The sequence below is a fragment of the Leucoraja erinacea genome, chromosome 32, assembly GCF_028641065.1.
Source record: "Leucoraja erinacea ecotype New England chromosome 32, Leri_hhj_1, whole genome shotgun sequence".
NCBI classification, from domain to species: Eukaryota; Metazoa; Chordata; class Chondrichthyes; order Rajiformes; family Rajidae; genus Leucoraja; species Leucoraja erinaceus.
This window is the reverse complement of record NC_073408.1, coordinates 21,303,756-21,326,358: the sequence shown is the minus strand read 5'-3', so window position 1 is coordinate 21,326,358 and position 22,603 is coordinate 21,303,756. Positions and strand designations below refer to the sequence as shown.

At 46.3% G+C, this 22,603-nt stretch overlaps 1 protein-coding gene across 2 annotated transcripts in view; it reads left to right on the top strand.

Annotated features, from left to right (window-relative positions):
* Window positions 1–22,603, top strand: part of ets1 (v-ets avian erythroblastosis virus E26 oncogene homolog 1) — a 107,120-nt gene that overhangs the window by 45,326 nt on the left and 39,191 nt on the right. For both annotated transcript variants that reach the window (XM_055660882.1, XM_055660883.1), the window contains 3 exons: window positions 12,652–12,771; window positions 19,245–19,445; window positions 20,151–20,237. In XM_055660882.1, the coding sequence (XP_055516857.1) occupies window positions 12,652–12,771; window positions 19,245–19,445; window positions 20,151–20,237 (408 nt within the window). The remainder of the gene's footprint in view (window positions 1–12,651; window positions 12,772–19,244; window positions 19,446–20,150; window positions 20,238–22,603) is intronic.

The window sequence follows — 22,603 nt, the reverse complement described above, 5'->3', positions numbered from 1 at the left end:
GGAGGAAACCGGAGAACCCGGAGGAAACCCACACGGCCACGGGGAGAAGGTGTGAACTCCACACAGACAGCCCCCGAGGTCAGGATCGAACTGGGCTCTCTGGTGGTGTGAAGCTGCACATCTAACTGTGGTACACCACTGTGCCGTCCATCAATTGAATGGGGCAGCAGGCACGAAGGGCTGAATGGCCTACAACTCCTTCTATACCATGTCCTTGCATAGTGCATTTTCCCAACCACCCTGTTCCTTCTTGAATTCTATCTGCCTCTGCTTTTTGTGTCGGCAGCGAGCTCTGATGATTTAATTTAGTTTAGTTTGGAGATACAGCGTGAAAACATTCCCTTCAGCCCCCCGAGTCTATGCCAGCCAGCGATCCCCGCACACTAACACTATTCTACACACACTAGAGACAATGTACAATTTTACCAAACCAATTAGCCAACAAACCCGTACGTCTTTGGAGTGTTGAAGGAAACTGGAGAACCTGGAAGTGCTGGTTGGCACGGTGGCACAGCGGTAGAATCGCTGCCTTGCAACAATTGCAGCACCGGAGACACTAGTTCGATCCCGACTATGGGTGCTGTCTGTACAGAGTTTGCACTTTCTTACCGTGACCTGCGTGGGTTTTCTCAGAGATCTTCGATTCCCTCCCACACTCCAAGGGTGTACAGGTATGTGGGTAAATTGGCTTGGTAAATGTAAAAAAACTGTCCCAAGTGTGTGTAGGATAGTGGGGATCGCTGGTCAGTGCGGACCCGGTGGGCTGAAGGGCCTGCTCCGCCATGTATCTCTCAACTAAACTAAACTAAAGACCCATGCAGTTCATGGTACAAACTCCGTACAATCAGGATCGCTGGCGCTGAAAGGCAGCAACTCTACCACTGCGCCACCGTGCTGCCCTGAGAATCTGGGTAGAATAAGGATATTGAAGCGATGTGTTTAATAATTATTGAAAAGGAATAACACTACAGCCATTTCTGGTCCTCAATAACTAAGCTGTGAGCAGTAAAACAGAGAATTGGTAGATAGGCACAGAAAACTGGGGTAACTCAGCGGGTCAGACAACATCTCTTGAGAAAAGGAATAGGATTTTCCTTTTCAATGTCACCTACTGCTATTCTCCAGAGACGCTGTCTGACCCGCTGAGTTGCTCCAGCTTTTTGTGTCTCTCTTTGGTTTAAACCAGCATCTGCAGTTCATTCCTACAGAGAGTTGGTGGGGAAGGATTGGGCATGGCTGACAACTCCCGCCATCATGTTTGGACCAAGTGAACTGGGACAGGTCCCAGCAACAGGGGAGGAAACACATTGTTCCTGTCAGTTGGTACATTTTCTAAACATACTGTGAAGCTTATGAAGTAACTTCCATGTTGGTGAGTCTGCATTTTTATGCAGTTCTGGTCGCCCAGCTATATATAGGAAAGATGCCACTAAGTTGGAAAGGGTGCTGAAAAGATTCACGAGGATGTTTCGAACTCTGGAGGGCTTGAATTATAAAGAGTGGTTTTTGTGGTGCAATGGTAGAGTCGCTGCTTTCAAGCACCAGAATCCCGGGTACGATACTGATTACGGGTGCTGTCTGTTCGTAGTCTGTACCTTCTCCCTGTGACCGCATGGGTTTTCTCAGGGTGTTACGGTTTCCTTCCACATTCCAAAGAAGTACAGGTCTGTTGGTTAATTAGCTTCAGTAAAATCAAATGAATGTCCCAAGTTTGTGGGATAGTTAGTGCTAGTGTAGGGGTGATCGCTGGTCAGCGCAGACTTGGTGGGCTTGAAGGGCCTGTTTCCGCGCTGCATCTTTAAGTCTAATGAGTGTCTGGGTAGGCTGGGGCCTTTATTACCCTGGAGCTGAACGGCAATTTATAGAGGTAGTTAAAGTCACGTGGGGCATAGATTTTCCCATGTGAGGGCAGTCTAAAACCAAAGGACATGATTTTAAGGTAAGAATGGGAAGATTTAATGGAAAGGGTGCGGACCTGAAATGTTGCCTGTTCATGTTCTTGTGAGATGAGTTTAGTTTAGTTTGGAGATATAGCATGGCAACAGCCCATCGGCTCACTGGCCAGCAATTCCAGCACACTAACACTACCTTGCATGGGCTAGGAACAATTTTATATTTATACCAAGCCAATTAGGCTTCAAACCTGTACATCTTTGAAGTGTGGGATGAAACGGAAGATCTTGGAGAAAACACACGTAGGTCACGGGGAGAACTCCGTACAGACAGCAAGCACCTGTAGCCGGGATTGAACCTAGGTCTCTGGCGCTATAAGGCAGTAGCTCCACCACTATGCCACCGTGCCACCCATCCTTTTCTTTAACCTTATCTGTCAAGTTATTTTCCCGAAATAATAAGAATGTCCAGGATGCAGATAGTTTGGAAATATGGTTTGGAAAAAGTGCAAGATGGCACCGGAGGCTGTGAACTCTTTGTCAGCTGTTCCCAGAGAAAATATACTATAATACATCAAAATCATTTTACTCTTTTAAACCTCTACTCCATTTGAATATCTATGAGAATTTCCAGCTAAACTACATTCTCCTCTCTGGTATTTTTCTTTTTTGCACTAACTGTTGTACATGTGTATGGCTTGATTGCACTTAATTATATTTTTATCTAATTTAATTGGATAGCGTGCAAAACAAAGCTTTTCCTATACCTTGGTACACAAGAGTCATAGAGTTCTACAGCGTGAGAACAGTCTCTTCGACCTAACATGCCCACACTGGCCAACATGTCCCATCTACACTAGTCCCACCTGCCTGCGTTTGGCCCACATCCCTCTAAACCTGTCCTAGCCGTGTACCTGTTTAATTGTTTCTTAAACATTGCAATAGTCCCTGCCTTAACAACCTCCTCAGGCAGCTCGTTCCATACACCCACCAGCCTTGGTGTGAAAAGGTTACTCCTCAGGATCCTATTAAATCTTTGCCCCCTCACCTTAAAATAAGTCCTCTGGATCCTGATTCCCCTACGCTAGGCAAGAGACTATGCGTCTACCCGTTCTATTCCTCTCATGATTTTATACGCCTCTACAAGATCACTCCTCATCCTCCTGCACTCCAAGGAATAGAGTCCTAACCTGCCCAACCTCTCCATATAGCTCAGGCCCTCGAATCCTGACAACATCCTGGTCAATTTTCTATCCACCCTTTCCAGCTTGACAACATGTGACAATACAAACTGATACCAATACCAAATAGTTATTTCAACCTGTTTTATCAAGTTCTGCTTCATTTGCTGTAGAAGCTTGCTCCTAACCACTTGAGTTAAGGTATCAAACTCAACCCTGTCCAATCATGTTAACAGCTGGTGAAAAATCCTACTCAATCCTTTTAATACCTTGAAGCCATGCTTGTCCAATTCTGTTACATTCAGTTGCTGGAGCAGAGTGTGTTTTTATTCCATGAAGATACAGAGGCAGGCGCAGGAGTCTTGTAATCAGCCGGGACTTCTGTGCTGTCCAGTCCCATTGATGAATCACTGAATGAATTGACCCTGTTCACTTCTGTTTACATCTGGAGATATTCCCAATCATCTTGAGCCCTGACCCTTTGCCACCCGGAGCATCTGGAGCTGCAGCTCCCTTCACAACTGTAGGGACACGGTGGCGCAGCGGTAGATTTGCTGCCGTATAGCACCAGAGGCCTGGGTTTGATCCTCCAGACCGGCGCTGTCTGTGCGGGAGTTTTTAAACATTCTCCCTGTGGCCGCGTGGGTTTTCTCCGGGTGCTCCCGTTTCCTCCCACACTCCAAAGACACACAGGTTTGTAGGTTAATGGTCTTCAGTAAAATTGTGCATTGTCCCTAGTGCGTAGAATAATGCTAGAGTCCGGGTTGATCGCTAGTTCACGCAGCCTCGCTGGGCCAAAGGGGCAGCTTCCACGCTGTATCTCTAAACTAAACTACATACAAACCCACTGACAACCACAACTATCTCGACTACACTTCTTCCCACCCTGCTTCCTGCAAAGACTCTATCCCCTACCCCCAATTCCTCCGTCTACGCTACATCTACGCCCAAGATGAGGTGTTCGATATTAGAACATCTGAGATGTCCTCATTCTTTAGGGAACGGGGGTTCCCCTCTCTCATCATAGATGAGGCCCTCACTCGAGTCTCCTTGGTACCCCGCAGCTCTGCCCTTGCTCCCCCTCCCCCTAGTTGCAACAGAGATAGAGTCCCCGTCTTCCTTGCCTTCCACCCCATCAGCCGTCGCACACAACACATAATCCTCCAAAATGTCCACCATCTCCAACGGGATCCCACCACGAGCCACATTTCCCATCTCCACCCCTTTCCACCTTCCACAGAGACTGTTCCCTCTGCAACTCCCTGGTACGCCCCACAGGGGGGCAATTTGATTTTTAAGGGGGGCAATTGAGCGCGACTGAGGAGGTCTGGGTCCAAATTTTCGATTTTTATTTGTTTGGATTTTCCATCTGGTAAACATATGAAGTTTATGTTTCAGATGTTATTTTGAGTAAATAACTTTTTTGGGGGTAAAAAAGGTCTTTATTGTGTAGTTATTTTTTGAAGCTTGTTTAAACCAAGGTATTGGTGTTTTAAGCTTCTTCAGCCGAAACGGAGTTCACTTTTTAAATGATAAGAATTATATATCACCATATGGGGGGGGGCATCAGGATTTTAGAGGTGATTAGGTGGGGCATGGCCAAAAAAAGGTTGGGAACCACTGTTCTAAACTAAAGTAATAATTGCAGAAACAAGGAACAAGATGCTGGTTTACCAAAAAAGACACAAAGTGCTGGAGTAACTCAGTGGGTCAGGCAGCATCTTCGGAGAACATGGATAGGGGGGCTGTAAACGTTAGTCTGTAATCTGTAAATCTGAATAAGGGTCCTGACCCAAAACACCGCCTCTCCATGTTCTCCAGAGATGCTGCCTGACCCGCTGAGTTGCTCCAGTACTTTGTGCCTTTGTTAATATCCGCAAACCTTATTTAAGAAAGAACTGCAGATGCTAGAAAAATTGAAGGTGGACAGAAAATGCTGGAGAAACTCAGCGGGTGAGGCAGCATCTATGGAGAGATCCCTTCCATACCTTAGTTAGTTTAGTTCAGTTTAGTTTAGAGATACAGTGTGAAAACAGGCCCTTCAGCCCACAGAGTCTGCACCGACCAGCGATCCCCGCACTCTAACACTAGGGGCAATTTTACATTTTATTCCAAGCCAATTAATCTACAAACCTGTACATTTTTGGAGGAAACTGAAAACCAGGGAAAAAAAGGGAGAACGTACAAACTCTGTACAGACAAGCACCCGCAGTCAGGATCGAACCCGGGTCTCTTGCACCGTAAGGCAGTAGCTCTACAACTGCACCACTGTGCTTTTTATTCTAGAACACTGGCTTTGCCACTCCCACAAACATCTTGCTCTTCCCTGATCTGTCCTCTTATTAACATCAGACCCATCTACTGCTCACATCAGGAAGCTCCAACATCTGGAGCCTGGCATCATTTTAACAGCAGGAGGTCTGGGACCATCTAATCTGGTTAACATCTGTCCACTCCTGTTAGTATCGAGCCACTGTAGTTTTGTTCGACTATTTACCAGCCTTGCTCCTGTTAAACCTGGCCCTGTCCCTGTCCATTGGTGTTAGTACTGAAAATATGGAGAAATAATTAAATGCCATCAATAGAGAGTCAGAATGCAAACTAATGGGTATTAAAAGAGGCATAGATCGTGTAGACAGTCAGAACCTTTTCCCCAGGGTGAAAATGTCAAAGATTAGAGGGTTAGCTTTAAAGTGAGTGAGGCAAACTTTAGTTCTCAGTAGTACGACTGGACAGTTGTAAATGGAGAGAATTTCACTTCATGATGCAACATATGATATATAATGCAGTTAGATGACATGGATATCACTAGCAGTGCCTGCAGTTATCTTGTAGGTATAAGGAGACTGACAAAGATTAACCCTAATGGTGGGCCTACAATCATCTAACACTCCAGCTTTATTTAATTAGGGTGGCATGGTGGTGCAGCGGTAGAGTTGCTGCCTCACAGCGCCAGGGACCTGGGTTCGATCCCGTCTACCGGTGCTATCTGTACGGAGTTTGCACGTTCTCCCCATGACCGGGTGGGTTTTCTCCGAGATCTTCAGTTTCCTCCCACACTCCAAAAACGTGCAGGTTTATAGCTTAATTGGCTTGGTATAAATGTAAAAATTTGTCCCCAGTGTGTGTAGGATAACGTTAATGTGCAGGGATCGCTGGTCGGTGTGGACTCGGTGGGCCGAAGGGCCTGTTTCCATGCTGTAGCTCTAAACTAAACTAAACCTTGAATTTCCATTCTCCAAGGAGGTTTGAACTCACTTCTCTGGATTTATGACCCTGATCTCTGGCTACCAATCAACAAATGCTTCCATAAGAAGGGTCGGAATGTTTGGTGTTAAGTTGTCTGAACCGGGCCAGAAGGTCAGTGTTTACAAGGGTGGAGTGTATGTGCCTGTGCATGCAATCTAACCACAGGCCAGTTTCCGAAGATAGACACAAAAAGCTGGAGTAGCTCAGCGGGACAGGCAGTATCTCTGGAGAGAAGGAATGGATGGCATTTCAGGTCGAGACCCTTCTGCCTACACAGGCTAATTTCCTATATGTTGTGATTTTGTGATGATCCAGTCAGTATTGTGTGCTGCTTTAAAAACAACCGTTGTGCAGCTTCAGTTAAGGCTTTTTGAAATGATTACTGCAGATGTCCTGGTTTTGCCATGTTGAAAAAGCTACAGTGAAGATTTACAAGAATTATGCCAGGACCCGCTGCCTGGGCAATAGGGAGAGATCGAGCAGGCTGGGACTCCATTCCCTGGAGCGCAGGAGGATGAGGGGTGATCTTATAGAGGTGTACAAAATCCTGAGAATAGACACAAAAAGCTGGAGTAACTAAGTCTGAAGAAGGGTCTTGACCCGAAAGGTCACCCATTCCTTCTATTGTAAATTGTCCCTTGTGTGTATGATGGTGCTAGTGTATGGGATGACCCCTGGTCAGCACGGACTCGGTGGGATGAAGGGCCTGTTTCTGCGCGGTGCCTCTAAACTCTAAACACTAAAACATGTTCCCAACCCGAGACGTCGCCTGTCTATGCTCTCCAGAGATGGTGCCTGTCCAGCTGAGTTACTCCAGATGTTTGTTTCTATCTTTGGTATAAACCAGCATCTGTAGTTCTTTCCTTCACATGAGAGGAATAGATGGGGTAAACGCACAGAGTCGCTTGCCCCGAGGAGTGAAATCGAGAACCAGAGGACATAGGTTTAAGGTGAAGGGGGAAAGATTTAATAGGAACCTGAGGGATAACTTTTTTGCACAAAGAGTGTATGGAACAAGCTGCCAGAGGAGGTAGTTGAGGCAGGGACGGTTGCAATGTTTAAGAAACAATTGGACAGGTATATGGACAGGACAGGTTTAGAGATATATGGGCCAAAGGTGGGGCTAGTGTAGTTGGTCGGTATGGGTAAGATGGGCCGAAGGGCCTGCATTTCACGCTGTATGACTGTATGACTGCGTTATCTGGCTGGGATGTGTACATTCCCAGGCTAAGCAGCTGACCTAATGCTAATCGTATTGTCAGCAGCCGTGCTCAGTGATTTTGTCCATGTTTGGCATGTATCTTGCGTATGTGGTGAATGACCAACAGTTCAACGTCCTGGAGCAGCTTGGCCCCTGATTCACATCAGCCCGTGGTCTTTGTGAGCTGCCAGATGGATCGCTGTGGGTTCAGCATATGTTTGTACAAACTCAAAATCTGCAGCACTGCTGCTGTTTGTGCCGGTGATGGGTTGAGGAATGTTGCGTCAGGGGACTGCTGGTACAGCAGCAATGGGATGGACATTCCCTGAGAATAGACAACGTTCCTTTTTATCGATGAACCTGTGCAAAAATTGGCTTGTCTCAGCGCAATGTCTGAAGGCATAACATGATGAAATAATGTTTTGTGTCCCTTTCATTTTCTTACAATTATGTTACTGTTTCTCTCTCTTTCCCGCTCTCTCTCTCTGTCTTCTCTTCTTCCTCTATCTCCATCCGTTCCTCTCGAAGCCCTCTCCGTGACTTCCCTCCACTCTCTACCCATTTCTTCCACCATTTGATCTCCCATCAACTAAGCGGCACAGCGGTGCAGTGGTAGAGCCACTGCCTTACAGCGCCAGAGACCTGGGTTCAATCCTGACTACGGGTGCTGTCCGTACGGAGTTTGTACGTTCTCCCCGTGACCTGCATGGGGTTTCTCCGAGATCTTCGGTTTCCTCCCACACTCCCAAGACACACAAGTTTGTAGGCTAATTGGCTTGGTATAAATGCAAATTGTCCCTCATGTGTGTAGGATAGTGTTAGTGTGTGGGGAGCGCCGTGCCACTGTGTGACCAGATGATCATCTTGTTTACAGCGATTCCCAGATGAGATGTAAATAGAGCGTTGGAAACTTGTCCTTCTGACTTACTGACCTTTGAGTATTTTGTGACTGGCCACAAAGCACGTATCGTGTATCAGGCCAATTCATGTAAGAATGCGCAAACCGCACGTGTAAAATTCTTCTGGGATTGGACAGACTCGATGCAGGAAAAATGTTCCCCATGTTGGGGGAGTCCAGAACCAGGGGTCACAGTTTAAGATTAAGGGGTGGGCCATTTAGGACTGAGATGAGGAAAAACTTATTCACACAGAGAGTTGTGAACCTGTGGAATTCGCTGCCACAGAAGGCAGTGTGGGCCAATACACTAACGGAATCAAAGGATATGGGGAAAAAGCAGGAACGGGGTACTGATTTTATATGATCAGCCATGATCATATTGAATGGCGGTGCTGGCTTGAAGGGCCAAATTGCCTACTCCTGCACCTATTTTCAATGTTCTAATATATTATGAAACTGAGACGATGTGGAATGAAAACTATAGGGGCTGTCCCACTTGGAGATTTTTTCGGCGACGGATCTTGAACATTTCAAAATCCAGTGGCATAAAAAAAAATGTTGCGACACCTGAGGAAACACCGCGCGTCAATACGTTGTCGCACCGCATCACGCCACAACTTTTTCGGTGACCTGAAATGTCAGTCAATGATGTCGGCAGTCGCCGAAAAAAATCGCCAAATGGAACAGGTCCTTTTTCTATACTGCTTTGAAAACACTGTTTACAGCAAGCACTATTCAATTCCATTCATCTTGCAATAACTTTTCAGGGCCAGATACTACAATCAAATAAATAACTACAATTGGTTCAGCTTCCATGAGATGCATCAGAAAAGTTAATAAAAGTTTTACTAACTTTTTACTTAATTGGCCTTGAATGAAAACACTCGCTACTGTTTTCAAAACAGTGTTTGCAGCAAGCAACATTCAATTTAATTCATATGCCAATAATTTTTCATGGCAAACTGTTACAATCAAATAAATGACTCCAACGGATTCAGTTTCATGAGATGCATCAGAAAAGTTTGTTCACACCACATTTTTATGAATTACTTTCTAACCTTTGAGTATTTTGTAACTGGCCACATGGCACGTATTGTGTATCAAGCCAATTCATGTAACAGTGTGTAAACTGCTCATTCAAAATAATATATTGTAAAACTGAGGGGATCTGAAGAAGTGTCTTGACCAAAAGGTCACTATCCATTTCTTCCACAGAGACTGCCTGACCCGTTGAGTTACTCCAGCACATTGTGTTTTGCTCATGATTCCAGCATCTGCAGTTCCTTGTGTCTCTATTATAAAACTCAATTGCACCGGTGATGACGAACTCACCGCTGTCCTTCAGATTAATCAACTCTGCCCTTCCTCACCGCTCTGGTTTCAGTTTGGAGCTGGACGTAGTGAGCTAGAGTATCGCAGGGTGGTGATTCTATATGTTCCTGTAACCAAGGATCTGGTCACTCCCTCCAGCTTTAGTTTAGTTTAGTTTAGTTTAGTTTAGTTTAGTTTACAGCGTGGAAGCAGGCCCTTCAGCCCAACAAGTCCGCACGGTCCGGCGATCACCGCACATTAATACTATCCTACACATGCTGGGGACAACTTTACATTCACACCAAGCCAATTAACCTGAAAAACCTGTACGCCTTTGGAGTGTGGGAGGAAACTGGAGATCTCGGAGAAATCCCACACAGGTCACGGGGAGAACGTACAACTCCGTACAGACAGCACTTGGTAGTTAGGATGGAACGAGGGTCTCCGGCACTGTAAGGCAGTAGCTCCAACACTGCGCCACTGTGCCACCCTTTCTTTCTCAGTCCTTTCACTCGCTCCCTTGTGATGCACTGCACTGCTTGCTTGTTCATCATTCTGCTCCTAAATGACTTTATTCACCCATGGTGGAGTCGACCAGTGCTATGAATATAGGCTTTGTTAATTGAAAAGCATCTGGATTCACTGATGAATGACTTGCACTGATTTCCTCCGCCAGGGATATCCATCATATCATCCTTACGGGTGTCATGGCCTGCATGATCTGGCTCGCAACTGCGAATGTACTGGTGGAATTGCCACTTGAATTGAATTGTCCACAGCCCTGGTTCCAAACACCCGTCCTGCTCACACTGTGGATAATTTGAGATTGATACCAAGGCAAAACTGCATGCTTTAGTATTGTCGGACAAAACCGGTGGATCCGGGAAAAATCCATGCATGTCATGGTGTAAACATCCAAACTCTGTACAGACAGCACCCATAGTCAGGATTGAACCAGGATCTCTGGCGTTGTGAGGCAGTAACTCTACCGCTGAGCTGGAGCACTTGGCATGGGATTGGAAATCTTAAGGCTGTTTATTAGGAGCACCCAGAAGCCCGGTGTGAGCGGTGGATGCAGTGCATCACCCCAAAGCCCACCCTCTGCTTGCTAATTCAGCCATCTTGCCCCATCTATGGAAGAGTTCCATGTTGACCTGAAAACCCACCGGATTGTAATGGAAGCAACTCATCCAGATCTCATTGGACTGCACAAGACTGGATTTGTGGATGGAATGAAGTTGGTGCTTGAGATCTACAGCACCGGAGACCCGGGTTTGAACCTGCCGCAGATGCTGTCTGTACGGACTTTGTACATTCTCCCCGTGACCACGTGGCTTTCCCATGGGTGCTCCGATTTCTTCTCACTCCAAGGTTAATTGGCACAGTGAAATTGTGCCCCTTGTGTGTGTAGTATAGTGTTAATGTGTGGGGATCGCTGGTCGGCGCGGATTCAATGGGCCAAAGCGCCTGTTTCAGTGCTGTATCTCTAAACTAAACTAAAGAGATACTGCGTGAAATCAGGCCCTTCGGCCCAATGACTCCATGCTGACCAGCGATTCCCATACACTAACACTAACCTACACACTAAGGACAATTTACAATCTAAAACTAAACTGATCTGGTAAATTGAGGAGCTGATTCCCTCCGTAGACGCTGCCTGAACTGCCCATTATTTCTAGTGCTTTTTACTTCTATTTCATATGTTCAGCATCCAATGTGCCTCACCTACACTTCATTGCAAAGTGAGGGAGACCTCTCTCACCTTCAATCTCAAGTTCAAGCTGACTAATGACCCCACCACAATCATTTCTGTGTGAGCGAGCCTTGCCTATGAACCGGTTAGTTTGGTTTAAGGATACAGCATGGAAACAGGCCATTCGGCCCATCCAGTAAGCTCCGAGCATCCACTCCCGACACACAAAAGGCAATTTACTGAGGGTGATTAACCGACAAACCCACACGTCTTTGGGATGTGGGAGGAAACCGGAGCACCTGGAGGAAACCCACGTGGTCACGGGGAAAACGAGGAAACTCCACACAGACAGTGCTCGGGGTCAGGATCAAACCTAGGTCTCTGGTGCGGTGAGGCAGCAGCTCTACCAGCTGCGCCACTGTGCAGTCATCGGTTAAAGGCTAACTGAGTACTGTTAACTGGTTAAAGAAAGCTGTGTGAACCAGTTACTATCTCCAGGCCTTTTGTTTCTGTTCCATCGCCACTGTTGAAACTTCAGTCCAAAGTAGTTGTCCTGACAACAGACCATCATGGACCACCTTTTGCACATCTTTTCTAATTGTCCCTTTTTGTTCTAATGTCCTGTTTTTTGTAGTCTTTTTCTTTCACTGTCTTGAATAATTCATGTATGATTTATATTTATGTGTGATGCATGAGTCTATGTGCCTGTGGTGCTGCAAGCAAGATTTTTATTGAGGCTGTACCTCAATGTATTTGTGCCTAAGGCAATAAACTCAATGACCTAACTGATACATTGAAAATGCTGCAGTAGCTCAGTGGCTTAGACAGCATCCCTGGAGAAAAGGGATAGGTGACATTTCAGGTTCTTCAGACTTTGGATGCTCTGCTTATATCATGTACACAGTTGACCAGCAGCCCAGAAAATGTAAACAAAATGCTGGAGTAGCTCAGCGGGACTAGGCAGCGTCTCTGGATAGAAGGAATGAGTGATGTTTTGGGACGAGACCCTTCTTCAGACCCAAAATGTCACCCATTCCTTCCATCCAGAGATGCTACTGAGTTACCCCAGCATATTGTGTCTACCTTCGGTGTAAACCAGCATCTGCAGTTCCTTCCTGCACCACCCCAGAAAATGTCCTTGCCTCTTTGCAGATCCAAAGCGATGCGTTCCGAATCTAGGATGCTTCGTGACAATAGAGATAAAGACGCATTTCTTTTTCTTTCAGATGTGGAATGTGGGGATATACCGTTACTGACTCCCAGCAGCAACAAGATGATGTCTCAAGCCCTGAAGGCCACGTTTAGTGAATTCACCAGAGAGCAGGAGAGACTGGGAATACCAAAAGGTAAACAGGACTGCTCACTGTAATGTAGATCTTCTGGCACAGATAGGTCACCTTGGGTTTCCTTTCGTCAACTGTTAGACTTTCTTTGCTCTTTAGAGGGAGGGCAGGGCATTTACAGACCGCTAACATCATTATATAATGTATGACATGATAGTTAATAACATGGCAGGGCAGGGCTGGGAGTGGAAGCTACATCAATGTCTGTTTGAATGTTCAATATCCATTTGTTTTAAATAATCAGAGATTCATTTCATTGGGAAACAAAAGGGTTTAGACACGCTAGAGGCAGGAAACATGTTCCCGATGTTGGGGGAATCCAGAACCAGGGGCCACAGTTTAAGAATAAGGGGTAAGCCATTTAGAACGGAGGTGAGGAAACACTTTTTCTCACAGAGAGTTATGAGTCTGTGGAATTCTCTGCCTCAGTGGAGGTGGAGGCCAGTTCTCTGGATACTTTCAAGAGAGAGCTAGATAGGGCTCTTAAAGATAGCGGAGTCGGGGGATATGGGGAGAAGGCAGGAACAGGGTACTGATTGGGGATGATCAGACATGATCACATTGAATGGTGGTACTGGCTCGATGGGCCGAATGGCCTACTCCTGCACCTATTGTCTACTGTCTTTAAAAAGTTGGTTTGGTTTTGGGAAAGAAATAGGGAAAGGTGTACAGGAATGATGGAACAATTGATGGGAAAGACACAAAATGCTGGAGTGACTCAGTGGTACAGTGGGACATCTCTGGAGCACATGGGCAGATGACAGACATTTCAGGTCGGAACCCTTCTTCACAATCACACCTGCATTTTAACCTCACGCAACAAAGGCCAATGCATCTTTAGCCTTAACTACTTGCCATACCCACATCGGGAATTAGTAGCAAAACAAAATGCAGATCCCGGACTGCCACTGTCTGAAATAATTGAAGCAAGCAACCTAACGTCATCAATTTAGGGCGACAGACATTGGCTTTTCCAGTAACCCTAATCCCAATGATTCATCAAAAGGGTACTTCCTCTAGTGTTAACTTTGTCTGCCCTGGATAACACAGTGTCTACCTTGAGTACTGTGGCGCAGCAGGAGAGGTGCTGCCTTACAGCACCAGAAACCCGGGTTCGATCCTGACTACGGGTGCTTATCTGTACGGAGTTTGCACATTCGCCCCGTGACTTGTGTGGATTTTCGCAGGCTTCTCGTGTTTCCTTCCACACTCCAGAGAGATACAGGTTTGTAGGTTAATTGGCTTTGGTAAAAATTGTAAATTGTCCCCAGTGTATAGGACATTGCTAGTATACGGCGATGGTTGGTCAGTGTGGACTTGGTGGGCCGAAGGGCCTGTTTCCGTGCTGTATCTCTAAACTAACCGAAACTGCCTACTCTATCTATCCTCTCATAATGGCAGCCCTTAGCCTCCTTTTTTACCTGGGAAAATAGTCCCAGACTATCCAAACTCTCCTTATAACTCAAACCCTCTGGTTTAGGCAGCGTTCCAGCACTCTCTCCAGCTTAATCACGTCCCTTCTAGACATGGAGATTATATTCCAATTGTGACCAAAACAAGGATTTGTAAAACATTAACAAGGTGTATCAACTCCAGAACTCCTTGCCTCCGCCAATCAAGGCTGCGCACCATACACTATCTGTATCACTTAAATGGGGTCAAGGAAAGAGTCGCGGCCCTGTTTTCACCAATCTTTCCACCACCACACACAAGAAGCACAGGACAGACACCATTGCGTGCAGATGCCAAGAAGTGTGTTCTCATCTCTGGCTGAACAACTTCTAACCTTGTGTGTGGACCCGATAAGAAGAAGGAGGCACCTTAAATATCCAATTACATTTACACAGGAGCTCAGAAAGGCCACACTTGTAGCATTGTGCATGGTTTTGGTCTCCTTCCCCAAGAAAGGATAGTCTTACTGTGGAGAGAATGCGGCAAAGGTTCACCAGGTTGATACATGGGGTGGTAGAACTGTCGTGAGGAAGGATTGGAGGTGACTGAACCTGTATTTATCACAGGCTGGGCGAATGCGAGGCCATCCAGGCATGGCCTGACCGCTTGAATGCATATTTCCCCTGGCTGGGTGTCTCACAACATGGATTGAGATATTTTTGGACCTCTATTCATGTCATAAGGCGATAAGTGATAGGAGTAGAATTAGGCCATTCGGCCCATCAGGTCTCAGTCTGAAGAAGTATCTCGACCCGAAACATCACCCATTCCTTCTCTCCAGGGACACTGCCTGTCCCGCTGAGTTACTCCAGCATTTAAAGGTTGCTGGCCTTGTTCAATTACACGGTTGGCCCCTAGTGATATTGGCTGCCATCCTTCGACTAGTCGATGAACTTGTGTGACTCGAAGGTATACAATTACAAATGTTTGGGGCGACTTTTCTTACAGACGTGGGTGGAATGAGCCTTATTTTAATTCTGCCTTCAATTTCCCTCAGTTTTGTGCGACTCTCTGCTTGGTCTCATCCAAACTGTGAGTTCAGTCTCACTCGATCATCTCTGTGGCATCATCGTTAGTCAGCTCAGTGTGCCTCACCCCTGAACAGGCCATTCAGCCCACTATGTTTGTGCTGAACATGGTGTCAGGTTAAACTAATCTCCTCTTCCTGCACGTGATCTGTATCCCTCCATTTCCTGTGTCCCATGTCCAGGTGCCGACCCCAAGGTCCCCTAAATGCCACTATGGTGTTTGCCTCCCACCACCACAGTTTGTTTCATCAAAATAGACTTTATTCAAGTTTAATAAATATACACAATACAGCAACCGTGCAAAGGATTCATCCAACATTCTCGGAGGCTATACATACATTCAATACGGAGGCCGGTTCTCTGGATGCGTTCAAGAGAGAGCTAGATAGGGCTCTTAAAGATAACGGAGTCAGGGGATATGGGGAGAAGGCAGGAACGAGGTACTGATTGGGGATGATCAGCCATGATGACATTGAATGGAGCCGCTGACTCGAAGGGCCGAATGGCCTACTCCTGCACCTATTGTCTATCATTTATTGTCTATTACTCTTTACCCAAATCAAAATGTTACCCCACACCCATGCCACTCATGTGGCCCACTGGCCTGAAATCCCTTCCTTTATTTTGAGGGGCGTGTCCACCACACCCTGCTGCAGTCTGGAGCGGGCCAGTCGGTAACACTCCCCCGCGGACATCTCGCTCTGCTGGGAGGTCAACAAAGCTCGGGCTGACCGTAGAGAGTCTTTCACCGAGTTGATGACCATCCAGCAGCACTCAATGTCTGTCTCTGAATGCATCGCTGGGAACAGTCCACCGCCACACGCATTCCAGCCAGCCACCCAACAAAAACCCACCCTCTGTGTAAAATAACATGCCCCGCACATCTCCTTTAATGTTTGCTCCTATCACCTTAAAGCTGTGCCTTCCCTCCAATATTTAGAAAAAAACAGTTCAAAGAAAATGAAGTAGCAGGCAGCCCTAGAAACGCGACCTCATAGCACGGCTTATCACTATGTTGCGTGATTGATGGCGCCCTAACCTTGGAGTGAAGTGTGGTATCAACAACATCTAGGCCATCTCTAATCATTCTGATTGTTTGACCTGATTCACATCAAGTGAAAGTATGTCATCTCCACTCCAACCCCCATTGTTCACTCAGCAGATCACACAATGCTCATTGTTGAATAGAAGGGCACAGGAAAATTGGATAAGGTTGAGTTGGCCCCTCAACCCCGCTCCACTATTCAAAGTGATCGTGTCTGATCTATCTACCTCGTTTTCTGTGCCTTAGCTTTCAATTCCCTTAATTCAAACATGTATTACCTCCATTTTAGATACTTCAGAACACTTTGGGACAGAGAAGTCTTTAGACTTTACTTTTGTTTTAAGAGATACAACATACAAACAAACCCTTCGTCCCACTGAGGTCGAGCCGACCAGCGATCACCCTGAACACTAACACTATCTTGCACACTCGGGACAATTCACAATTTCTTATCAAAGCCAATTACCCTACAAGCCAATCTGTCTTTGGAAACCGGAGCACCTGGAGAGAGCCCACGTGGTTACTGGGAGAACGTATAAACTCCTTATAGACAGCAGCCGTGGTCAGGATTGAACCCGGCACTCTGGCACTGTAAGGCAGCAACTCCACTGTCCACCCTAGTCCAGGGCTTTTTTGTTCTCTGTGAAATAGAGATCTGTGATCATAGAAATGTCTATGTGCCTCAGTTTTAATTCACCAGCTCCTTATGATTGGACTATGTCCCCTCATTCAAGATTCTCCCACTGGTGAAAACATCTTAACATCCACCCCAATTCTCACTCATTCTATAGTCTAAACTCAATAAGATCACTCCTGACCCTTCTAAACTCCTAAGACGACACACCAAGCATCTCTTGATAAAAAGGGTCCAGAGGTGGTGTACGAGAATGATCCCAGGAATGAGTGGGTTAACATATGATGAGCGTTTGATGGTACTGGGCCTGTACTCATTGGAGGGGCGACCTCATTCAAACTTACTGAATAGTGAAAGGATGTGAAGAGGATGTTTCCACTGGTGGGAGAGTCCTTGGACCAGAGGCCATAGCCTCAGAATTAAAGGACATACATTTAGAAAGGAGATGAGGAGGATTTCTTTAGTCAGAGGGCAGTGAATCTGTGGAATTCATTGCCACAGACGGCTGTGGAGGCCAAGTCATTAGATATTTTTAACATGGAGATTGACAGATTCTTGATTAGTATGGGTGTCACGGGTTATCGGGAGAAGACAAGATAATGGAATTGAGAGGGAAAGATAGGCCAGCCATGATTGAATGGCGGAATAGACTTGATGGGCCGAATGGCCTAATTCTGCTCCTAGAACATATGAACTATTGATAAGACAGTCAATGCTTTGCTGTGGTAGTTAAGGCACTTAGGCCTGAAGAGGCTGTTGTTGATCATTCCCAGAGCAACTGAGGCTGCAGACCATAGCATTGAACCCGCTTGGCCAGAGAGAGTTACATACATACCTATCTTTTGGAGCAACACCATAATACTGCATGTTTAACAAGGAACTGCAGATGCTGGAAAATTGAAGGTATACAAAAGTGCTGGAGAAACTCTGCGGGTGAGGCAGCATCTATGGAGCGAAGGAAATAGGCGACGTTTCGGGTCGAAACCCTTCCTCAGACCATAATACTGCACTTCTCTTCCCCCCTTGATGGGACCTTCCTTTAGGAAGGAGATAAGGAGGAATTTCTTCTAGATTATATGGTGGTGAGTCAGATGATGGTGGTGAATCTGTGGAATTCTTTGCCTCAGAAGGCTGTGGAGGCCAAGCCACTGGATATTTTGAAGGCAGAGATGGATAGATTCTCGATTAGATATCTGCAATCATTGGAAATAAGTAACCCCCCAAAGCTACTCCCAATGCCTCCAAGATCTCTCTCCCCAATCCTTCATAGGTTCCCAAACCAGCCGTTTACCAAAGCCCCCATTCAAGCCTCTGATCATTCATACCCAACTCCAGATCTGACCCATGATCCCAGCTGGCTTTTGCCCACCAGCCCTCCCTCTGTCTCCATGTTCCTTTCAGCCCCAACCTTCATATGGGGTGGCATATTTTCATTCTGTAATCAGTAAGGAGCCTTTTACTGCTGTGACATATTTGGGATGATCTGGACCCCAGCTGTTTTTTTCTTGGAATAACCCATTTGACATTTTTCCCAGCTAATTCTTGAGGCACTGTCTAGAAATGTATTCATTTATTGCGAAATAAACCGGAGCAATTTGAAGTTTAGAGTTTTGGGAGAAACGGGCTCTTTGGCCCGCTGAGTACATGCCGACCGTCAATCACTCGATCACACTAGTTCTTTGTTGTCCACTCAATAATCCACTTCCTACAAACTGGAGACAATTTACGGAGGGCCCATTATTAACCCACAAACCCGCACGTCTTTGGAATGTGGGAGGAAACCAGAGCACCCAGAGGAAACCCACGTGGTCACAGGGAGAACGTGCAAACTCCGCATTTAAAATTAGGAAAAACATTTTCACCCAGAGAGTAGATGAGGAAAGACTTTTTCACCCAAAGAGTTGTGAATCTGTGGAATTGTCTGCCACAGAAGGCAGTGGAGCCCAATTCACTGGATGTTTTCAAAGGAGAGTGAGACTTAGCTCTTAGGGCTAAGGGAATCAAGGGATATGGAGAAAAAGCAGGAGTGGGGTACTGATTTTGGATGATCAGCCATGATCACATTGAATGGTGGTGCAGGCTCGAAGGGCTGAATGGCCAACTCTTGCACCTATTTTCTATGTTTCTATGTAAGACCAAGGTGAGGATTGAACCCAGGTCTCTGGCGCTGTGAGGCAGCAGCTTTGCCAACTGTGCCACTCTTCTCCTGTGCCAGCCATGGCGCTCACTGAGTGGGCAGTACATCCAGTGCTGTGAGGTTGGCGATGATGGCAGTGGGATGGAATCAATCGCCTGTTTTTGTTGTGGTGCTCCGCAGACCCTCGAGAATGGCAGGACGAACATGTCAGTCACTGGTTGGCCTGGGCCGTCAACGAATTCAGCCTGAAGAACGTGGACTTCCATCAGTTCCGCATGGACGGGGCCACTCTGTGCGCCTTGGGCATGGACAGCTTCCTCGAACTGGCGCCCGACTTTGTGGGCGACATCTTGTGGGAACATCTGGAGCAGCTTCAGAAAGGTAAACGTCTTCAGAAAGGTGTTTCCCCTCCAAACTCTGATGGCTTAGAATTTCCAATGTTGTTTTGAGGTTAATGAGCCATAAATCCACCACCACGCTGTTTCACCCAATGCGATTTTGCAATGGGATTTATGCTGGTTTTATGCTACATTTCATTGTCCGAATTCCATCAGTTCTATTCACCTCAACTGAGATGCAGCGAATAGAGTCATAGAGTGATACAGTGTTGAAACAGGCCCTTCAGCCCAACTTGTCTACCCAATAGGTTCCAGTTACACTAGTCCCACCTGCCATGTGTTTGGCCCATGTCCCTCCAAACCTGTGCTATCCATGTACCTGTCTAACTGTTTCTTTAACGTTGGGATAGGAACAAAGAGTGGGTAGTTTGTACAATGTGATATTCATAGTGTGAAGAAGGCGCACTTGTAGTTTGGACTAAACCACATTTTAGACACAGTGAGAAGAATATCCGTGCTCTTGATGGAAGTGTTGAGGGGTGGAGAAGGTGGGGAGAGAGAAGGGAGGGGGGAGGATGGAGGGGGGGGGGGAGCTGCTGAACCCTCTTAATCTCTATCGTTTCACTGCAAGAACTGAGTTTTTGAATACTGATACTGGATTTCTGGTGCCCTGTTCTTCATTTTCTCTTGATAAAGCATATGGAAATCTTAAATTATTTGCTGAAAGCGTGACTTTGATTTCTGCCAGAATGCCAGGAGGATATAAAGCCCTTTGCGGTGAATGGAGTGGTTTCCAATTACACGGAGAACAGCCTCTTCTCTGCCTATTCTATGGGTAAGTTACAGGTCGACACCGTGGCATTCCATTCAAGGTGACAAATGTCTGGGATGAGTGGGTACTTTGGGGAGACGGACGCCATTTACATGATGGTTGGGTCTCTGGTCCAGATCTGTGTGTGTAGGGTCCATACATAGCACCCTGCATGTGTGGGTCTTGGGCTCAGCCCATTATTTATGCAGGGGCACTGGACGCAAGGATGGATTTTAGCTTCCAGTCCAGATGTGGCCATTGGGCTGTCTGGTATCTGTAATTGAAGATAGACACAAACAGCTGAAGTAACTCAGTGGGTCAGGCAGCATAGAATAGAATAGAATAGTTTCTTTATTGTCATTGTAACATGAACCATGTACAGCATCTTTGGAGGAAAGGAAAAGGTGACGTTTTGGGTTGAGACGGTTCGTCACACTAAGAGTCAGGACAACGGAAATAGAGAGATATATAAAATGAGTGTTATAGAGAGAACAAATGAATAAAATATATGCAAAATGGTGATGATGATAAAGTAGACAGGCCATTACCTGTAATTGTTGGGATTTGGTGGAGTTACAGGTATGAGGCCAATCGATTAAGTGGCTTTGGCTTAGTTCATGTGTTGCCAGGTGGGCTTCAGTGCACGGTGCCTTGTGGGTGTGGTGCCCCTACATCATGTAGGCCGACACCAAATGCTGGAGTAACTCAACGGGACAGGCAGCATCACTGGATAGAAGGAATGGTTGACTTTTCTGGTCCAGACCCTTCTTCAGACTGAATCAGGGGAGGGGGAGGTACAGAGATAAGGAAGTGTAAGCTGTGAAAATGAGACAAAGGAGATGCAGATCAAGGAAAATGTAGACTAGATCATTGTTAGCTGGGAGAAGATAACAACAAAGCAAACAGAGATAACATGTAAGCGAGGACAGTCAGACTAGTCAGTGTGTTTATCTTTGGTTTAAACCAGCATCTGCAGTTCCTTCCTTCAACGTGTGGGTGTTGTGCTCTGTCCCCTACTTGGGTCATCCGCTCCCGCCCAGATATAGTTGCCAGAGACTGCCCCAGATTCACATTCTCTTGTAGATTAAAAGCAATATTAAAGTCAGTTGCAAGCAATGTTCATCAGGGAGAATGTGAACTGGGATAGCATGAATTGGGGCAGAATCAGTGAGTGTGGGCTTTGTTACACATGACGATACCAGATCAGAACTTCAGCGGAGACGTGTTAGCCTGGGTGGGGAATAGATGGGGGAATGGAGAACACAACAAAGCAAACAGAGATAACATGTGCTGTGACCAGTCAAGATGGTTTAAACCAGCATCTACCAAGAATAGTTGAAGTTGAAGACCAATATTAAAGTCAGTTGCGAATGTTCATCGAAATGTGAACTGGGATAGCATGAATTGGGGCAGAATCAGTGAGTGTGGGCTTTGTTACACATGACGATATGACTCAGAACTTCAGCGGTCGTGTTAGCCGGGGTGTGGGGGTGGGGGGGAATGGAGAACACTGGTGCTGTGAATCAAGATGGGATCTACCAAGAATGTTTGAAGTCTGAAGACCCGGTCTCGACCCGAAACACCACCTGTTCCTTTTCTCCAGAGATGCTGTCTGACCGGATGAGTTACTCCAGCTTTTTCTGTCTATCTTCGGTATGAGGGGCAATCAGACATGTCCTTACACTTGCTCCAGTTTTAAACCAGCATATGCAGTTCCTTCCTGCACAAGGATGTTAACTGTTGGATATGGGATAAGTCAAGCATTGCGAATCAAGAGAGTGTAAAGTGGAACAGTGTGAATTCGGAATGGTACTAATCTGGGAAAGGTGATCAGGCAATAGACAATAGACAATAGACAATAGGCAATAGGCAATAGGCAATAGGTGCAGCAGTAGGCCGTTCGGCCCTTCGATCTAGCACCGCCATTCAATGTGATCATGGCTGATCATCCCCAATCAGTACCCGTCGTCTCATTTCTAAATGGCTTATCCCTTATTCTTAAACTGTGGCCCCTGGTTCTGGACCCCCCTAACATTGTGTAGATCGCAGAGTGTGGCCCGCAACAGAGTGGATGAGGGATGGCATGAATCAGGCGAGGTGCTTCAAGTAGGAAGAGTGTAAAATTGTAATTTGTCTCTCGTTTGTTGGATAGTGTTAGTGTACAGGATGATTGCTAGTCGACGTGGACTCGGTGGGCCAAAGAGCCTGTTTCTGCACTGTACCTCCAACGTCTAATGTGCTGGAGGAACTCAACAGGTCAGGAAACATCCATGGATGGAATGGATAGATTAAGATTTTGGTCAGGACTCATCTCCCGAAGAAGTGCCGTCTGTCCATTCCCTCCACAAAAGATGCCTCACCCCATTGAGATCTTCCAGCATATTTGTCTT